The sequence below is a fragment of the Trichechus manatus genome, unplaced genomic scaffold (assembly GCF_000243295.1).
Source record: "Trichechus manatus latirostris isolate Lorelei unplaced genomic scaffold, TriManLat1.0 scaffold00131, whole genome shotgun sequence".
Taxonomy (NCBI): domain Eukaryota; kingdom Metazoa; phylum Chordata; class Mammalia; order Sirenia; family Trichechidae; genus Trichechus; species Trichechus manatus.
The window spans coordinates 2,572,441-2,590,713 of NW_004444067.1; the positions used below are offsets into that span (position 1 = coordinate 2,572,441).

The 18,273-nt window shown below is 48.4% G+C and overlaps 1 protein-coding gene across 1 annotated transcript in view; it reads left to right on the forward strand.

The window, feature by feature from the left end:
- BRI3BP (BRI3 binding protein) overlaps nt 1-17,527 on the forward strand; it is a 20,225-nt gene extending 2,698 nt beyond the window's left edge. Inside the window, exons 2-4 of the mRNA XM_004385043.2 lie at nt 14-97; nt 9,643-9,745; nt 15,293-17,527. Of these exons, the coding sequence (XP_004385100.1) occupies nt 14-97; nt 9,643-9,745; nt 15,293-15,714 (609 nt within the window). The 3' untranslated portion in view covers nt 15,715-17,527. The remainder of the gene's footprint in view (nt 1-13; nt 98-9,642; nt 9,746-15,292) is intronic.
- Nucleotides 17,528-18,273: the final 746 nt, after the last annotated feature.

Consider the following 18,273-nt stretch of genomic DNA (forward strand, 5'->3'; position numbering starts at 1 on the left):
CGGCGCCGAGAAGAACAGCTACCGTCGCACGGTGAACAGTTTCTCGCAGAGCGCCAGCAGCCTGTTCGGCGAGGACAACGTGCGCGTCGCTCAGAAGGTGGGCGCCGGGCCCGCGCACGCGGTCACCTTGCCCTGGCCGCCGCGCACCTGGCGCTCGGGCTGGCCTGGGCTTTGCGCGGCCTCCGAGGCGTGGGGACGGGATGACGGGTCAAGGGAGCTGTCCCCCTCCTGAGGCCCCCGTCCAGCCCGGGAGGGTTGGGTCTGGGCGGCCGGTTCTGGCGCGGGACTGGGGTGCAGGGCCTCAGGGTTCCCTCTCCTCTGCGCGACACTTCTCCTTGGACCTTGCCCCTTGGGGCGACGCGCCTGGGCCTTTCGCGGGTGGCGCTGACGCCGCCGCGCCTCCCATTCATTCATTCACACGTTTGCTGAGTACCTACTATGAGCCAGGCACAGTGCCCGCCGCCCGGGGACCTCCACGCCAGCGCCTTCTCCCCACGCTGCTGCACTCTCCCCGTCAGCCCCAGTTTCTTTTAGCCTCGCCCCCCGATCCACTTCCCAGAGCATCTTAGGACCTCCTCCTGCTTTCAAGATATCTGGGCTTATTTTTCCTTTACAGGAAAAGAAAGAGAGCAAGCAGTCTGCTCTGTTGCTATGACAACCTGGCAGAGTAGCCTTTCTGAGTGCCGGGCCTTTCGCATAGAATGTCTTGTTCACTTTGAGACTGACGCCCTGGGAATGGTGCTGGGAGGGAGTTCTCCCGCTGGTCCCCTAGAGCTGGGTGAGACAGGTGCGCCGTTCTCAGCCCGCGTCTGCCCGTCTGCCGAGTCGCTCCCCGGAAAGGGGCGGTAGCTGGGAACAGTAGCATGTGGTAATGCTGTTCCCTGCGAACAGCCCTGGCTGTTGCTTCTATTAATTCCTTTGTTCCACCCCAGCCCTCGGGTTTTCTGAGTTGAGGGAAGTTAGGTTCGAGTTCTGGCCCTACCACTTACAAGCTGGATGGCTTTAGACAAGTGGTTTCATTTCTTTGAGTCTCGGTTTCTCTAACTGTTCAGTGGGATAGTAGTCATTTTCCCTTCATTATTAGGTTATAATAACGAGTCCTTAGTACATTTCTCACCCAGAATTATTAGCTGTTAGTATTAATATTATTTCGTGGGTCAGGTGCAAGGCTTCATTGCTTAACCCAGCTGGTAGACTTTCAGGGTTTAAAAAAAGTTTGCTGGTCACTGAGATGGGGGCGGGGGCGGAGAACGGGAAAGAACATTAAAACCAAATCAGTTAGATGGTTTATTCTGACCGGGTGAAATGGAAGACGGGTTGATTTGTTAGGGAAACTGCAACTTCTGATGACTGATGTCCCTCTCCTATGGGTGAACATTTGGGCGCCTCTTGCGGAGGTTGTGAGTCTGCACCCTCATACTCGTGGGACAGTACAGTTCTGGCGGGGGAGAACTCTAGGTGGCCAAGCCGGGAGGAAGGAGCATGGCCGAACACCTGAATGCAGAAAGGTTGCCCTCAAGACCTCAGGGGCATCAAGGGTGTGTGCGCCTCTCTTATGCTACTGTTGCCCGAGCCATTTGGAAGCAGGAATAATTTGCTTTAGAGCAAAAGGAAGTCTGCCCACTTCGTGAGGATTAAGCATAAGGAACCCCTTGTCTCAACTGAGAACCTAAGTGAAGCTTCAAAAGGTCAATGGAGACAAAATGCAAAGGGGATATTTAAGAGCTTAATTTTGGGGTTGGTATCGAGATCTGTATTCTGGCAAAGAATCTGAGAAATGGGGTCAGAACTCTTCCTGGGGTAAACCAGGGTTTTTGCCTGTCAGTAGAGATGATGATAGTATCTGCCTAAAATATGCTATGTGCTTTTATAGATCTAGTAACTTATTTAATCCTTAGAATAACCCTTTGAGATAGGTGTTCTTGTTTCCATTTTACAGATAAGGAAACTGAGGCACAGAGAGGTGCCTCACTCACTTCCTGCCTCGTAACACCTTGTTGTTGTGTGCCATGGAGTCAATTCCGAAGGTGTTTAAAGAAACGCCCATATTCTAATCTAGGATTGTCTAGAATAAACCATAAACTTCTGATTTGGAGCTTGGGCCCTGGTGTCCAGCAGATGTGGGTTCTAATTCCAGCTGTTCTTCTCACTAGCTTTGTGACCTTGGGTCAGTTGTTGTATCTCTCTGTGCCTCATTTGTACAAAGGAGATAATTGGAGGGATGAAATTTGCGATTAGTTCGCTTGCACAATACTAGGCCCTGAATAAGCAGTTAATAAGTGGTAGAAGATGTGCGTACGACAGGGTTAGTCTGGAAGGAGAGTGGTACACTCATTCAGTTAAAGATCGTTGAGTAACTTGTGTACCAATGTTCATAGCAGCTCTATTCACAAGAGTCAAAAGGTAGAAACAGCCCAGATGTCCTTCACTTGGCAAAGGGGTAAACAAATTGTGGTCTGTTCATACAATGGAATGTTATTTGGCCATAAGAAGGAAGGAACTTTTAAAACCTTATGATCAGTGAAAGAAGCCAGTCACAAAAGGCCACATATTGTATGATTCCATTTATATGAAATGTCCAGAATAGGCAAATCATAGAGAAAGAAGGTAGACTAGTTGCTAGGGGCTGGGAGAAGGGGGAACGGGGAGTGGTTGTTCACGGGCACGAGGTTTCTGTTAAAGTTCTGGAACTAGATAGTGGGGATAATTCTACAACATTGTGAATGTACTTAAGATACCACTGAGTTGTACACCTTATAATGGTGAAAACGGTAAGTTTTATGTTATGGGTATTTTACCCCAATTAAAAAAACATTTAGCACGTACTGTATGAGGAGCGAGGAGGCCTGGTGGCGCAGTGGTTCAGTTCTCGGCTGCTAACTGAAAGGTTAGCAGTTTGAACCCACCAGTGGCTCTGTGGGAGAAAAAACCTGGCTATCTGCTTCTGTAAAGATTTCAGCCTAGGAAACCCTAGGGGACAGTTCTCCTCTGTCCTGTAGGGTCACTATGAGTTGGAATCCACTCAACGGCAGTGGGTTTGGGTTTTGTATGAGGAGAACAAGCCAGACAAATTGTTCCCCCAGGGAGCTTTCATGGTGGGGCAGGGGACAGACGGTAAGTAAGGAAAAAAATAAATGAAACAAGATTATTTCAGAGTGATAGGTGCTATAAAGGAAATAAAATAGTGATGTAATAATAATGGTAGATAATTTTTGCTTAAGTTTATTTCAGGCCTGCTTCTGTTCTGAGAGGGAGGTACTTTTATTACCACCCCCGTTGTACAGATGAGGAAATTGAGACATAGAATCTCTTGCCCACAGTGCAGTTAATCGGTGGTAGAGAGGTGGGAGGGCACATGCTCACAATTTCTGTAGAGTTGAGAATAACGAGGATAGAGTGGCCAGGGCAGTGAGCTAGCCCTGAATGATAGCTGGAGCCAGCCAGGGGAACAGCATTCCAGGCAGGGGGAACAGCAAGAGCAAACGCCCTGTGGTGGGAATGCACTTGGTGTACTTGAGGGCAGAGAGAGGGTGGGATTATGGTTGGGCAGAGTGCAAAGGATAGAGAGATGGCCAGATGTGGATAGAACAAAACAACAGATGATGACACAAGAAAATCATTGCAAAGAGCCAAAAGGCACGGGGCCGGAGGAAGAAGAGACAGGTCCAGGTGTACTGCTTAGAGGAATCAGGGCAGGGAGCATGGAGGAAGGGCCAGGAGTTGGGTCCAGGAAGATGGGTGGACAGGGAAGAAGGGAAGGACTGAGGTATTGGGACGAGGTTTAGAGGGGGCTGCATTGCAGTGTATCTGGATCTTGGGGGGAGTATCGGGGAGCACAGGGAAAGAAAAGCTGGCTTTTTTTTTTTTCCCTTGCTCCTTTGCTTTTGTTTTAGCTCTTTTTTTAGTAGGTATTTTTTAATTAGGTCATACTTGCATGGACTATAACTTCAAGTAGTCCAAAAGGTTCAAAAATAAATCAGCTTCCCATGTCCCATTGCTCTTCCCAAACCAAGCAAAGATTCTGAGCGTATATAAGCATAAAGATAGATAGAATCTGCCCCTCCCCTTGTTGTCGACTTTTTGTTTGTTTTGCGTTATACACACTCTTTTACACTTTTTTAAAATTCATGAGTTTTGGAGATTAGACCTTATCGGTAATAAAGCTTTGCTTCATTTTTTTGAAGGGCTGCGAAGAGGAGGGTAATGTGAGGATGCACTAGAATGTGTTCAACCCGCCCCTGATGGCTGAAAGACCAATCGCTAGAAAGGGACATCGTGATTGGTAAAGTAGGGGGTCCACGAAAATGAGGCAAACCCTCCGTGAGATGGACTCACACATACCCACAATCGTGAGGAGGCACAGAACCGGGCAGCTTTTCGTTCTGTGATCTGTAAGGTCTCTGTGAGTCGGAGTTGACTCCACAGCACCTAATGACAACAGCAGTGGTTGGCATTTTGCTAGCCTCCTGTCTTTCGCAGTTCCAAACACGGCTGCAACAAAGGTCTTCCTATACATATACTCTTGTGTGTGTGCACCTAGACAAGTTCATGGAAATTCTTAGGAGATGGAATTGCAAAGTCAAAGGGTCTGTGTTTTCTTTTTATTGTGGTAAAATATATATCACCAAAAAATGCTGTTTCAACCACTCTTAAGTGTCCGATTCAGTGACATTAATTACGTTCACGTGTTGTGCAGCTGTCACTGCTGTTTCCAAAAGTTTTTGATCGTCCCAAACAGAAACTCCGTACTTGTTAAGTAATAACTTTCTACTGCCCTCTTCCCCAGCCCCTGGAAACCACTGATAAATTTTTGCTTCGATACATTTCCTGTTCTAGATCTTTCACATCAGTGGGATCATGCAGTATTGGTCCTTCTGTGACTGACTGACTGCACTCAGCATGATGTTTTCAAGGTTCGTCCATATTGTAGGACTTGTCTCAGGACCTCATGTCCCTTCATGGCTGAATAATATTCCGTCCCATATTTAGGCCACATTTTGTTTATCCATTCATCCATTCGTGATCTGCATATTTTTAGAATTTCTGCTTGAACTATAATTTGTGCACTTTTCTGCATGTACAAGTGCGCAGCATCATGAGACACGTGGATGTGCTCAGTTGGAGACTGTTTACACTATCAGATTACAGTTCAGGTGGACATTCTCAAACCCATGTGACCAGCATCAGGTCCAGAAATGGATTCTCCCAGCCCCTAGAAGCCCCTGAGTGGCCCTCACAGTCACTGTTGTCCTCTCGCTTTCTTTGGAGGCAGGGGTGGGGGGGATGTTTCTAATTTATGACATGGACATTTTTGAAGAATTCAGACCATTTGTCTTTGTTTTCCTTTTTGGTAACAGCTTTATTGAGATAATTCACATACTATACAATTCATGCATTTAAAGTGTATAATTCAGTGACTTTAGGATTTTTAGAGAGTTGTGCAAACATCACCACAATCAATTTTAGAACATTAATCACTTCAAAAATAAACTCCATACCCATCAGCAGTCATTCTCCAACCCCTGCCCCCAGCCCCTGGCAACCACTAATCTGCTTTCTGTCTTTATGGATTTGCCTGTTCTGGACAGTTCATGGAAATGGAATCTTATAATATGTGTCCTTTGTGCCTGGCTTCTTCCATTAGCATGATGCCTTCAAGGTTCATTCATGCTGTAGCATGTATCGGGACTTCATTGCTCTTTATGGCTACATAATATTCCATTGTGTGGATGTACCACACGGTGTTATCCACTCATCCGCTGATGTCTGCCTGGTCTTCAGATATGCTGGTTTCCTTAGTGCATGCAGCTTGACAATTTCCTAAGCCTAAAAGGATGGTGACCTTGAAGGGTCTTGGGGTCAGTGCTTCTGTCAGGGGATCAGGGTCAGTAGGGGTTTTGAACATTCACCGTGTGCTCAAACAGAATGAGCATTTCACATGATTCTCCCCTCTAACATTCACAATTACCAGATGAGGTAGGTACCATTTTCCCCATCAGTTAGCTGAAGAAATAGAGCCCCAGAGAGCTTGTTAGTTATCATTGAGATGTCTCCAACCCATAGGGACTCTGTACAACAGAAGGAAACAGTGTGCTGTCCTGGGCCATCCTCAGAGTCGTCATTATGCTTGAGCCCATCGTTGCAGCCACTGTATCAGTCCATCTCATGCTTTACCAAGCATCATGTCTTTCTCTGGCGATTAGTCTCTCCTGATGACATGTCCAAAGTAAGTGAGTTAAAGTCTTGCCATCCTCGATTTTAAGGAGCTTTCTGGCTGTACTTCCTTTGAGACTGATTTGTTTGTTCTTCTGGCTGCCCATGGTCTACTCAATATTCTTTGACAACACCACAATTAAGAATATTTATAAAATGCCCAAGGCTGCCCAGCTAGTATGTAGCAGAGCTGGGATTTTAACCCAGGCAGTTGGACTCCCAGGCCTGCCCTTTCTGAACAGTGCCAGCACAGTGGTTATTGGGATCCCCTCTGCTCTTAGTTGCTAATTAAACCCTGCTTATCCTTTCTCCCCTCTCCTGGAGGAACTGTCCAGCCAGGATATCCCATTAAAGTGGTGCCACCCTGTCTAGGGTCTTAAAAGCTAGCGAGCGGCCGTCTAAGATGCATCAGTTGGTCCCAACCCACCTGGAGCAAAGGAGAATGAAGAACACCAAGGACACAAAGTATTAGCCCAAGAGACAGAAAGGGCCGCATAAACTAGAGACTCCATCAGCTTGAGACCGGAAGAACTAGATGGTGCCCGACTACCACCAGGGAACGTCCTGACAGGGAACACAACAGAGAGTCCCTGACGGAGAAGAGTAGGCTGCAGAAATCAAATTCAAAAAGAAAGACCAGACTTAATGGTTTAACTAAGACATGGCCCCTGGACTCTCCGTTAGCCCAGAACTGAAACCATTCCTGAAGCCAACTCTTCAGACAAGGATTAGACTGGACTATGGGACATAAAATGATACTCGTGAAGAGGGTGCTTCTTAGCTCAAGTAGATACATGAGACTAAATGAGCAGCTCCTGTCTGGAGGTGAGATGAGAAGGCAGAGAGGGTCAGGAGCTGGTTGAATGGACACGGCAGTACGGGGTGGAAAGGAGGAGTGTGCTGTCACAGTATAGGGAGAGCAACTATGTATGTATAAATTTTTGTATGAGAGACTAACGAATTGTAAACCTTCACTAAAAGTGCAACAATTAAAAAAATAAAGTAGTGCCACCAATTCATCTCCAGGAGTGTCCTCACCCATAGCCAAATGGCAAGCTCAGGGATTTCCTTGCGGCACTGGCCATAATAGGAAAAAAAAAAAAAAGGCCACTGCTGTTGACTCGATTCTGACCCACAGCAACCCTATAGGACAGAGTAGGACTGCCTCATAGGGTTTCCAAAGCTGTAATCTTTACAGAAGCAGACTGCCACGTCTTCCTTCTGCGGAGCAGCTGGTGGGTTCAAACTGCCAACTTTTCGGTTAGCAGCCGAGCACTTAACCACTGCACCACTAGGGCTCCTTTGGCCATAATAGCAGAGGGTTGGAAATGACCTACTTGTCCATCAGTAGGGAATTGATTAAACAGCTGCAGACAGCATCATTTTAGAATGAGGCAGGTCTCTACAGTCTGAGGTTGAGCGGTCTCCCAGAGGGAGTGTTAAATGGGGAAAGCTGCAGAATGGTACACGTATGCTGCCATTTGTGGGAAAAAATATGTACGTGCTGTTTATGTGCACGGCGCGTCTAAGGGAGGATGCATCAGAAGCGGGTACTGGGGGTTGCCTCCAGGAGGGAACATAGTGGCTGGGGAATGAGCTGGGAGGCTCCCTTTTCACTGCATACCCATTTGTGGTTTTTGAATTTTATACCTTGTTATATTAGTTTCCTAGAGCAACCTTAACAAAGTACCACTAACTGGGTGGCTTATAAGAACAAATTTATTGTCTCACAGTGTAGGCTAGGAGTCTGATGCAGGGTGTGAGCGGGGCCATGCTCCCTCCAAGGCTCTAGGGGAAGATCCCTTACCCCCAGGCTTGTGGCAGCGCCATTCCAGTCCCCCCACTATGGCCATATGGTTGTCTTCCCTCTGTGTGTCTCCTCTTTTCTAAGGACACCAGTCATACAGGATTGGGACCCACCCTACTCTAAAATGAGCGCGTTAACCTAATTGAGACCATCTGCAAAGACCCTGTTTGCAAACAAAGTCATGTTCATAGGCTAGGATGTCACTGTTTTCTCAGGACACAATTCAGTCCATAACATGTTCGTATCTTATTCAAAAAAACGAGATAAAATGAGGCTGTGCCTCATGTTTCTCTAGCACCAGTCTGCAAACCAACCAGTTGCCACTGAATTGACTCCAACTCATGGTGACCTCATGTGTCAGAGTAGAACCGTGCTCCGTAGGGTTTTCAGTGGCTGGTTTTTTGGAAGTCGATCGCCAGGGCTTTCTTCCGAGGCTCCTCTGGGTGGATTAGAACCTCCAGCCTTTTAATCAGTAGCCAAACGCTTAACCATTTGCCCCACCAGGGACTCCTTTCTCTAATACTGTGGTCTCAAACTGTGCTGTGTCTTAGAATCACTGGCCTCACAGGCCAGTTTGTTGAAGTTGGCCAGGGTGTTCCCAAGTTCCCGGGAGATCGTGATGTGCACGTGTGTGAGATCCACTGTTCTCACCCTTTGGAGCTGCTCCCTTGTGGAGCCCGGACCTCCAGGTGAAGTAGGTTGGGGGCGGGAACTCCCACTCCTTCAAAAACAAACCAGACAGAGGGAAGCAGAGCAATCAGAGCGGAAGAACCACGGGAGAGGTTGGAACTAGAACGAACAGGTCCGCAGGGCTCTCATCGCCACAGATACGTGCTAGGCCTGCAGGAGGCAGGGTTTGTTTTACCCAGTTTCTCTCCATTCTCAGCCCACCATTAGTGCCGAGTGCAAGCCAGTCCCTTGTGCTCCCAGACCCCTCCTTGGGTGGCATTCATCCTTGGCTTCCTTTTTTCTATTTTTGAGCAGTTTTAGGTTTATAGAACAATTGCACAGGAAGTGTAGAGTTCCCACCTACTCCCTTGCCCCCTTGCACACAGGTTTCCCTGTTATTAACCAATTGCCGTCAAGTTAATTCCGACTCCTGGTGTCCCCATCCATGTGTGTTAGAGTAGAACTGTGCTCTGTAGGGTTTTCAGTGGCTGATTTTTTGGAAGTAGACTGCCAGGCCTTTCTTCCAGGGTGCCTCTTGGTGGGCTCAAACTTCCACCCTTTCATTGAGCAGCTGAGTGCGTTAACCATTTATACTACCCAGGGACACCTTCCCTTGTTGTTAACATCATACTTTAGTAGGGGACATTTGTTACAATCAGTGCATCGGTGTTGATGTGTTGTTATCATTAACTCATGTCCATAGTTTACATTAGGGCTCACTCTGTGTTTATAGTCCTAATGCTTTTGACAAATGCATAATGTCACATGTACACCATGACAGTGTCATGCAGAATACTTTCACTGCCCTGAATATGCCCTGTGCCCCACCACCTCAGTTTGCTGTTTTTTCCCGCTGATGCGTAAACCATGAGCCCATGTCTCCGTGCCTCACTGTTCCAGGTAGACAGTGGATGCTGGCTGATCTGACAGTGGCTGTTTTCTTGTCTCTGCAGTTCTTGACCAAGCTGACCGAGAGGTTCGTGTTGGGAGTGGATATGTTCATAGAAGTGCTGTGGAAAGTTTGGACGGAGGTTTTGGGTGTTTTTGGACTTGACGGTAGGTGTGTGGGGCATTTGTGTAAGACACTTTAAACAGTGGTTCTCAAAGCGTGGAGCCAGTGCTTACAGTAGGGGGTACATGAGATTTAGGGGGGAAGGGAGTATCCGAATGAGCATTTTTTGTTTTAATGGTTACATATATAAATGGCACATCAAAGCTGAGATTTCACATGTACTGTTCAGAATAAATGGAGCCCTGGTAGCGCAGTGGTTAAGCACTCAGCTGCTCACCGAAAGGTCGGTGGTTCAAACCCACCTTGGAAACCCTGTGGGGGCAGTTCTGTTTTATCCTGTAGGGTCGCTATGACTCAGAATCAACTCGGATAGGATAAGGTGAAAGTAGGTAGTGCCGACTTGTGGGTTTTGAGGGAAACCACACGGACCTGCTTTATTGGGATCCACTCTGGTTATTTAAGCAGAAAGGGATTTAATACAGAGAACGAGGCTCTCCCAGATTTTATCTAACAGACTGCCCTGTAGTGTGCTGGAGCAGGCAGGATCCCCCCCCGCATCCCAGCCCCTGTACCCCCTCCATTATTGGGGTCAAGACCACTCTCCCCACGTGGCCCCGTGCAGAAAAAATCCCCAGGTGATCACTCTGTTCTGCCTCCACCACCTGGTCCGGGCTGCCGGCTCTCTTGCCGAGAAGTCCGCGAAGTCCCAAGACCACCCTAAGGTTCCATGATTCCCTAGGAGGACTCCTAGGGCTCCGCATCTAGTTATACTCACAGCTGTGATTTATTACAGCAAAAGGACACAAAGCAAAATCAGCAGAGGGGTGAGGTCTGGGGAAACCAGGTGCAACTTCCAAGAGTTCTCTGGGAAGTGTGTCACAGGGGACACGCTTGATTCCCGCAGCAACAAGTATGATGACACATGTGAGGTGTCATCTGCCGGGAAAGCCTGTTGGAGACTCAGCACCCAGGGTTTGTACTGGGGCGGGTCACATAGGTCCCCTCTGCCTGGCACGTTCCAGCATTCCGGACCCCCCGAAGGAAAGCAGGTGTCCAGCATCAACCACACTGTTTGCACCAATAGTCTAGGCACGGGGAGCCGCTCTTATCAGGGGATGGTGGGAACCCTCCTGAAATCCACATTCCCAGACCCGGCCCAGGGCCCACTTTGGAAGCAGGCCTTTCTAAGGATGGCATTCTCTTGCCTACTGTGTGGGTTTCCTCTCTTGCCCCCAGCAGTCCCTTTTCAATAAATCAGCCAGAGTAATTTTTTAAAAATATATTTCAGGTCATGTCACTCTCCTGCTTAGGTGACTTCTTGCTGCACTGGGAGTGAATTCAGCGTCCACACTGTAGACCATGAAACCCTGAGGATCTGCCCTGCTTCCCGCCCTGACCATGTCCCACATTCTCCCCCGCTGCTTGCCAGTCCCCCTGGGAAACAGAAGTTTAATCCACAGCAGTGGCTGAGCTGATCCTGACCTCACATGTAAAGCAGCCTCCCGGTTTATCCTCACCCAGCCCTTCGGTCTTTCCCCTTGTGCCACTTGTCGTCAGCTGTGACATGCCATTTGTTCCCTTTTTTGCGTCCCTTCTGGCTGGTCAGCTCCCCATGCGGGGGCCTCCTCCGTCTTCTGGCTGCATCCTTGGCCCCGCCTCTGGACCAGGCACAAGAGGCCCTTGGCAAGAAAGAGTGGGACAACTGCTGGCCCCGTGCTTAGCCACTGTTGTGGGTGAAAACTGCTTACCAAAAAGACACGCTGACATCCTAACCCTGGTACCTGTGAACATGACTTTGTTTGGAAATAGAGTCTTTGCAGACGTGATCAAGTGAGCTCATGCTGGAGTAGTGGGAATCGACTCCATGACCCTGTATGACAGAGTAGAGGTGCCCCACAAGGTTTTCTGGGCTGTAATCTTTATGGGAGCAGATTCCTGGGTCTTTGTCCCACAGAGCAGCTAGGTGGGTTCGAAACACCAATCTTTCAGTTAGCAGCTGAGTATTCAGCGTTGTGCCGCCAGGGCTCCTTCAGTGGAGTAGAGTGGGCCCTGAATCCATTGACTCGCGTCCTTTTAAGAGGGAAATTTGGACGGAAAGAGACACAGAGGACAAGGCCATGTGAGGATGGAGGCAGAGGGTAGAGGGATGTAGCCACCAGACGCTGGAAGAACCTTCAGAGGGAGCACGGCCCGGCCAGCACCTCGGTTTGCGGCTCTGACCTCTAGATCTGTGAGAGAATCATTTCTGTTGTTTGAAGCCACCCAGTTAGTGGTGATTTGCTACGGTGGCCCCAGGACGTGTATACTGTCACTTCATTGCAGCAGCTCTCGGAATCCTGTCATCGGCCCTGTGAGCCCACTTTACAGATTGGAGACCCGGACTCTGAGGTCGAGCTGCTCACCTCAGACCACCACAGGCGAGGCGCACAGATTCAAGCCTTCTGTGGACTACTCTGCCACTTGGAACCTGTCTCCTGTCTCCTGTCTGGAATCACTGAGTTCAACCTTTGAGAGGCTTTAGGCTGCCTTTCAGGGTGCCTCACTGGTCAGGCGAATACACAAGGCTGCAGCGAGGCTCTTAGAGCGAGGCCTTGCAGCCCGCCGTCTCCCGAGGACGCTGCCAGATCCCCTGAGACTTGCTAAGTCAGTGCGTAACCCCGATACAGCAATTTCATGCAATCCGCTCAGAATCTCTGTTTGCCACCTGCCCAGGGTGTTGGTCTCCATGTTTCTGTTCCTAACCAGCAAGCTTCGAAGAAACAAACTGATTGCGGGAAATTGCAGGCAGCTTGGAGGGAAGCACTGCAGTTGTGGGGGCAGCCCCCTAATCCCACAGATGAGGATGGGAACAGAGCTGTCGCTCAGCGGGGCTGGAGACTGCAGATGCTCACACTCACCATGACAACAGCCCGCATGGCTGGAGGTGAAAAGAACTCACTTCCAGGTCGTGGCATTTCCCATTTTATTTGATGCTGTAAGCGTCAAAGTATCTGAAGGCCTTTGGAATTTGCTTCTTATGCTTAGAAGTTTGAGTGTGCAAAAACTTCCCAGGAAACCGTATGCCAAGGTTAGATATTCTGGTATAAAATGTTTCTGTGAGCATGATCCTCGAATTTTCTTCTTCAGAATTTTTCAGTGGGCTGGTCATCGTGGAGACTCCTCAGCCCAGTGCAGTCCAATAGAAATACAATGTGGGCCGTGTAGATAATTTAAAGTTTGTCCTACTGTGGAGGCTTGCGTGATGCTGTGATGCTGGAAGCTATGCCACTGCTATTTCAAATACCAGCAGGGCCACCCAATGGTGGACAGGTTTCAGCAGAGCTTCCAGATTAAGACAGACTAGGAAGAAAGGCCTGGCAATCTATATTGCAAAATAGAAAACCAAAAAAACCCTAACCCATTTCTGTCGAGTTGATTCTGACTCATAGCAACCCCTGGACAGAGTAGAACTGCCTCCTAGGGTTTCCAAGGAGTGGCTGGTGGGTTCGAACTGCCAACCTTTTGGTTAGCAGCCGTAGCTCTTAACTACTACGCCAGCAGGGTTTCCGCATAGGGTCGCTATGAGTCGGAATTGACTCCACAGCAACAAATTCCAGACTTAGCCAATGAAAACCTTATGGATCACAAGAGAATGGTGTCTGACTGGCTTGCTTTGGACATGACATCAGGAGGAGGGCATTATGTTTGGTGAAGTAGAAGGCCAGCGAGAGTGAGGGACATGCTGGTGAACATGCTCGAGCGTGCGGGTGATGGTGAGGATGACGCGGGACCCGGCAGTGTTTTGCTCTGTGGCACGTAAGATTTCCGTGAGTTGGAGTGGACTCCGTGGCAGTTATCTGTCTGTCTCTCTACCAGCCATAGTTTAAAAAGTAAAAAGCAACAGGTGAATTAATGTTGATGAGGTATTTTATTTATCCCAGTATATTCAAAATATTATCATTTCATTGTGTAATCCATATAAAAAATTAACGTGATTTCTTACCTTCTTTGGCTCCTGAGTCTTTGAATCCGGTGTGGTGTTTACACCTACAGCACCTCGCCGTATTTCACGTGCTCTCGTGGCTGCTGTGTTAGACAGTGCAACCTCAGCCCCACTCCAGAGCTCCTGAATCCGAAACCATTTCCTAGGAGACAGAGCACTTGTCCGGGAGTCAGAAGGCTGGAGTTCCTTCTCTGACCTTGATCAAGGTGTCTGCTTTCCCCGAGGCCCTGACTGAGCAGAGGGGACTGAAATCCCAGCTCTGCCCTGTCCTGGTTGTGGTGCCCTGGGGCTGCCACTCACCTGTCTGTGCCTCAGTGACCTTGCCTGAACAGAGCATGGAGACCGAACGATAATGCCTGCAAAGTGCTCCGAGCAGTGCTTGGCCCTCAGTCCATCATAAACTCTCAATGCTTTATGAAGAGGCTCCGCTCCAGGAAATAAATCTGGGGCTCATCTGATCTGGATTCTCTCCTGTGAGGGCCACTGGTGGCCAGCTGAGTCCAGAGCCAGCTTCCCCTACTCCGCCTGGGAGGACTTGATGCGACATGCAGTGACATAAATACTGCCCTGTGTGGAGAAGCGAGCTGGCCAGCAATACACTGACTTTGCTTGCTTGCTTGCTTTTGCTTTTTTTTTTTTTTTTTTCCTTAACCTCTGTTTTTATTGAGGTGAAATTCAGATAACATAAAAGTGACCATTCTGAAGTGCACGATGCAGTGGTATTAAGTACACTGACCGTGTGAGGCAACCGTCACCGCCATCTAGTTCCAGAGCTGCTTCATCGCGCCAGCTCTGTATCCGTTAAGCGGTGGCTCCCGATTCCCCTTTCCCTCCAGCCCCCGGCAACCACCACTCTGCTTTCTGCCTCTGTAGATTTGCCTGTTCTGGGCATGGCTTCTTCCAGGTAGCATAATGTTTTTGAGTTTCCTCCATGTTATAGCATAAGTCAGTCCTTCATTCCTTTTTTTTTTAATTGTAGTAAGATGTAACAAAACTTGCCATTTTAACCAAGTGTATGATTCAGTGGCATTAATATACTCAGTGTTGTGCAGCCGTCACCACTGTTATTTCCAAAGCTTTATCATCACCCCAAACAGAAACTCAGGACCCATGAAGCCATAACTCCTCGTTCCCTCCTCCTCCAGCGCCTGGTAACCGCTAACAAACTCTGGTCTCTATGCGTCTGCCTCTTCTGGATATTTCATATAAGTGGGATCGGACAGTATTTGTCCTTTTATGTCTGACACATTTCACTCAGAAAAATGTTTTAAGGTTCATCCATGTTGTGGCATGTGTGAGAACTTCATTCCTCTTTATGGCTGAGTAATCGTGTTTATTTATTTGTTCATAGATGGACAATGATGGGGTTGTTCCTGCCTTTTGGCTATTGTGAATAGTGCCGCAGTGAACACTGGTGTGCAACTAAATTCCTTTTTGTGGAATTTTATTTGGCCGTAGAAGGGAATGAAGTCCTAAGACACATTTCAACGTAGATGAACCTACAAAGAAAGGCCTTTTACGCCCAGTGAGTAAGCTGAGTTGCCCAACACCAGGTTGTGGAGAGACCCCTGACCCGAGTAACCTGCCTGTTCCTCTTTCCCACCTGCAGTCGCTAACCTGTCGCAGTACTTCAGCCCAGCCTCGGTGGCCAACAGCCCGGCCCGTGCCCTCCTGGCGATTGGCGTCGTCCTCCTGGCCTACTGGTTCCTGTCCTTCGTCCTGGGCCTCGCCTTCAGCATCCTGCACATGCTCTTTGGCCGCTGCTTCTGGTTCGTGCGGGTCCTGCTCTTCTCCATGTCGTGCGTGTATGTCCTGCAGAAGTACGAGAGCGAGCCCGAGAACGCCGTGCTGCCCCTGTGCCTCGTGGTGGCCGTGTACTTCATGACTGGGCCCATGGGCTTCTACTGGCGCGGCAGCCCCAGCAGCCCGAGCGTGGAGGAGAAGTTGGAGCACCTGGAGAGCCAGGTCAGACTGCTCAACATTCGCCTCAACAGGGTGCTGGAGAGCCTTGACTGCTCCAATGACAAATGACGGTTCCCCGGCGGCCAGCCAGGCCCCCTGTCACCAGCGCACGCCCTTGGAAAAAGACAAAGAAGAAAGAAAGGAAGAAAGGACCCCAAACAATCTCAATAAACATTACTGAGCAACAGAGCGGCACTTTGTGAGGGTGTTTCTGACCCCGTGTCGACTCCTGGGACGTGTCCCAAGAAGCGTTAACAGATCATCTATGTAGAACTGTGCCCTAAGTGTCATTAGTGGAGAGAATATTTTTTAAACAAAAGATATAATAACCATATTAGCTGTACAGTAAGAAGTTTATCTGTGCATAGAGCATAACGTTAATTTTTTCAAGCATTTAAATACATCTTTTGTAAGGTTTTTAATAAAGGCAGATGGAGTCGAGTTTATTAAAACTTTAAATCGAGAGGAAGGATATGCTAATAGGACATTTTAGGAAAGTTTAAATGCAGGCGTTTGATTTTGCAGCTTAGGAATCGGTGGGTAAGATCTGTGTGTGTTCTACCTGTGTTCCAAAACCCTGAGCTTGATTTTATTTTAGTTTGATTGGTGTTGACTTAGCGAATGAATGTTGTCACTCCTAACTGTGGACAGTCAGATTTGAGGATGAAATGAAACCTCTTTTGGATCCTAGGGAACCCAGCAAAGCCCCCATCGGTTACAGTTCCAGATGAAGAAATCATTCTTTGTAGAAAACCTGAGATATCTTTCCCCATCTGTACTGTGAGTCAGAATCGACTCAATGGCAACAGGTTTGATTTGGTTTTGCTACTTTGCTGTATTTGTGCCTCAACACTTTGTACAAAGCAAATGCCAGGACTGGGCAAAGACATGTCTTTGGGGGTTGATGACCAGACTTCCTGGGTAAGCACTGAGCTCAAGAATCTACCTGAGTCCCCAGTTTCACTCACTGAGCTGGCTAGGCCTCCATAGGGAAGGAATACTGTCAAGGTGTTTTTTGTTTTTTTTTTTTTAATTTTGGTGTTGGTTTACTCAGGACCACAGAAGGAAAACAAACAGTAGCAGCTAATCACATTTTAAGTCTGTTGTTGCTTATAAAGCATTCTCAGGAACAATAGGCAGAAATAAACAAGCCATCCAAAAGATCTGCATTTTTTTCCCCTGGATTTTTTACGAAACACTGGGGAGGTGCTTTCGGTCTGAAGCCTGTAGCGTCTTTGCAGGTGGACTCTGGGACCAGGCGTGGACCATGCAAGGTGGGCAGCTGTGGGGGTCCTGGGAAAGGAAGCTATGCAAGGCTTAGGTCGTGGGCTGGTGGTGACCCCCAGCTTCCTCGGGCCCCTGGTTCCCCCTGGTCAGCACCAGCAAATCACAGGGCAGGGAGAGGGAGCCTCGGCCTTGGCAGAAGGTGCTCAGGACTGTGATGGTCTCCGTGGGCCTTTTCTGCCTGCCCAAGTACCCCAGCAGTCCCCTCGTGGAGCCCCTGCTCAAACGTTTGCAGAGACCCCCGTCAGATCTGGTAGAAGCAGGACCTGGTCCAGGCACCGCTTTGGAGAAAACTAGATGTCTACCAGCTGTCACGAGGCCTTTCTGTGGCACTGGAATTTTGGTTGCAGGTATCTGGAAAACAAGCAGATGTTCTGGAGGATTTGTGAAACTTCTTTTTTTTAAGGTGCACGTAATGGGATCCAAACTTTCCTGCATTGGGTTCACTTGCTGAGACACACACATGTTCTCTCAGGTTTGCTGTGGCAAATCTTTACCTGTAGGCATTTGAAACGTGGTGTCTGGATGGAAACCGTTCAGTGTTGTCATTCAGATCCTTGGAGACTCATGTTTTAGCCCAGGGTATAAGTAATGCCTGGGCAGGGAGGGAATAGTCACGTTTGCTCTCTTTTTTTTTTTTTTAATTTTTGTTTTACTTATTTTAGTTTTTGTTCTCCTTTTTTATACCATGTTTGAATCAGAACCAGTTGCTGTTGAGTCGATTCAGACTCATGGTGTGACGTGTGTGTCAGAGCAGAACTGTGCTCCATAGGGTTTTCAATGGCTGATTTTTCCTTTCTTCCGAGGCACCTCTGGTTAGACGCGAACCTTCAACTTTGCGGTTAGCCAAGTGTGTTAACTGTTTGCAGCACCCAGGGACTCCCTACCATGTTGATAGATGCCATTGGGTTGATTCCGACTCATGTCGACCCTCTGTGACGGAGTTGATCTGCCCCATAGGGTGTTCTTGGCTGTAATCTTTATGGGGGCAGATTGCCAGGTCTTTCTAGGTTCCCAGAATCCACTTTATTGAACGGGGAGAGTGGCATTCTGTGCACAGAGCCAATGGCTCCAGTCCTGGCCTTCCCTCACTTTCTCTCCTGTGCATGGTTGTCTGTGGAGATGCCCACATTTTAAGTCTTAAATTGTCTCTGGACTGAGTATAACACCCACTTCATTGCTCTTCCCACCCCCATACGTGAAACCCACAGGGCCCCGTGTGGTATTGAGATCTAGGTGGGAAAACCGTTTAACTTCTAGTATATTTGGGGGAGGCCCATGGATCTAAGCACTTACACGTTGGTGGATCGAGACCACAAGCACCAGCTAAAATTTGCGGTTGAG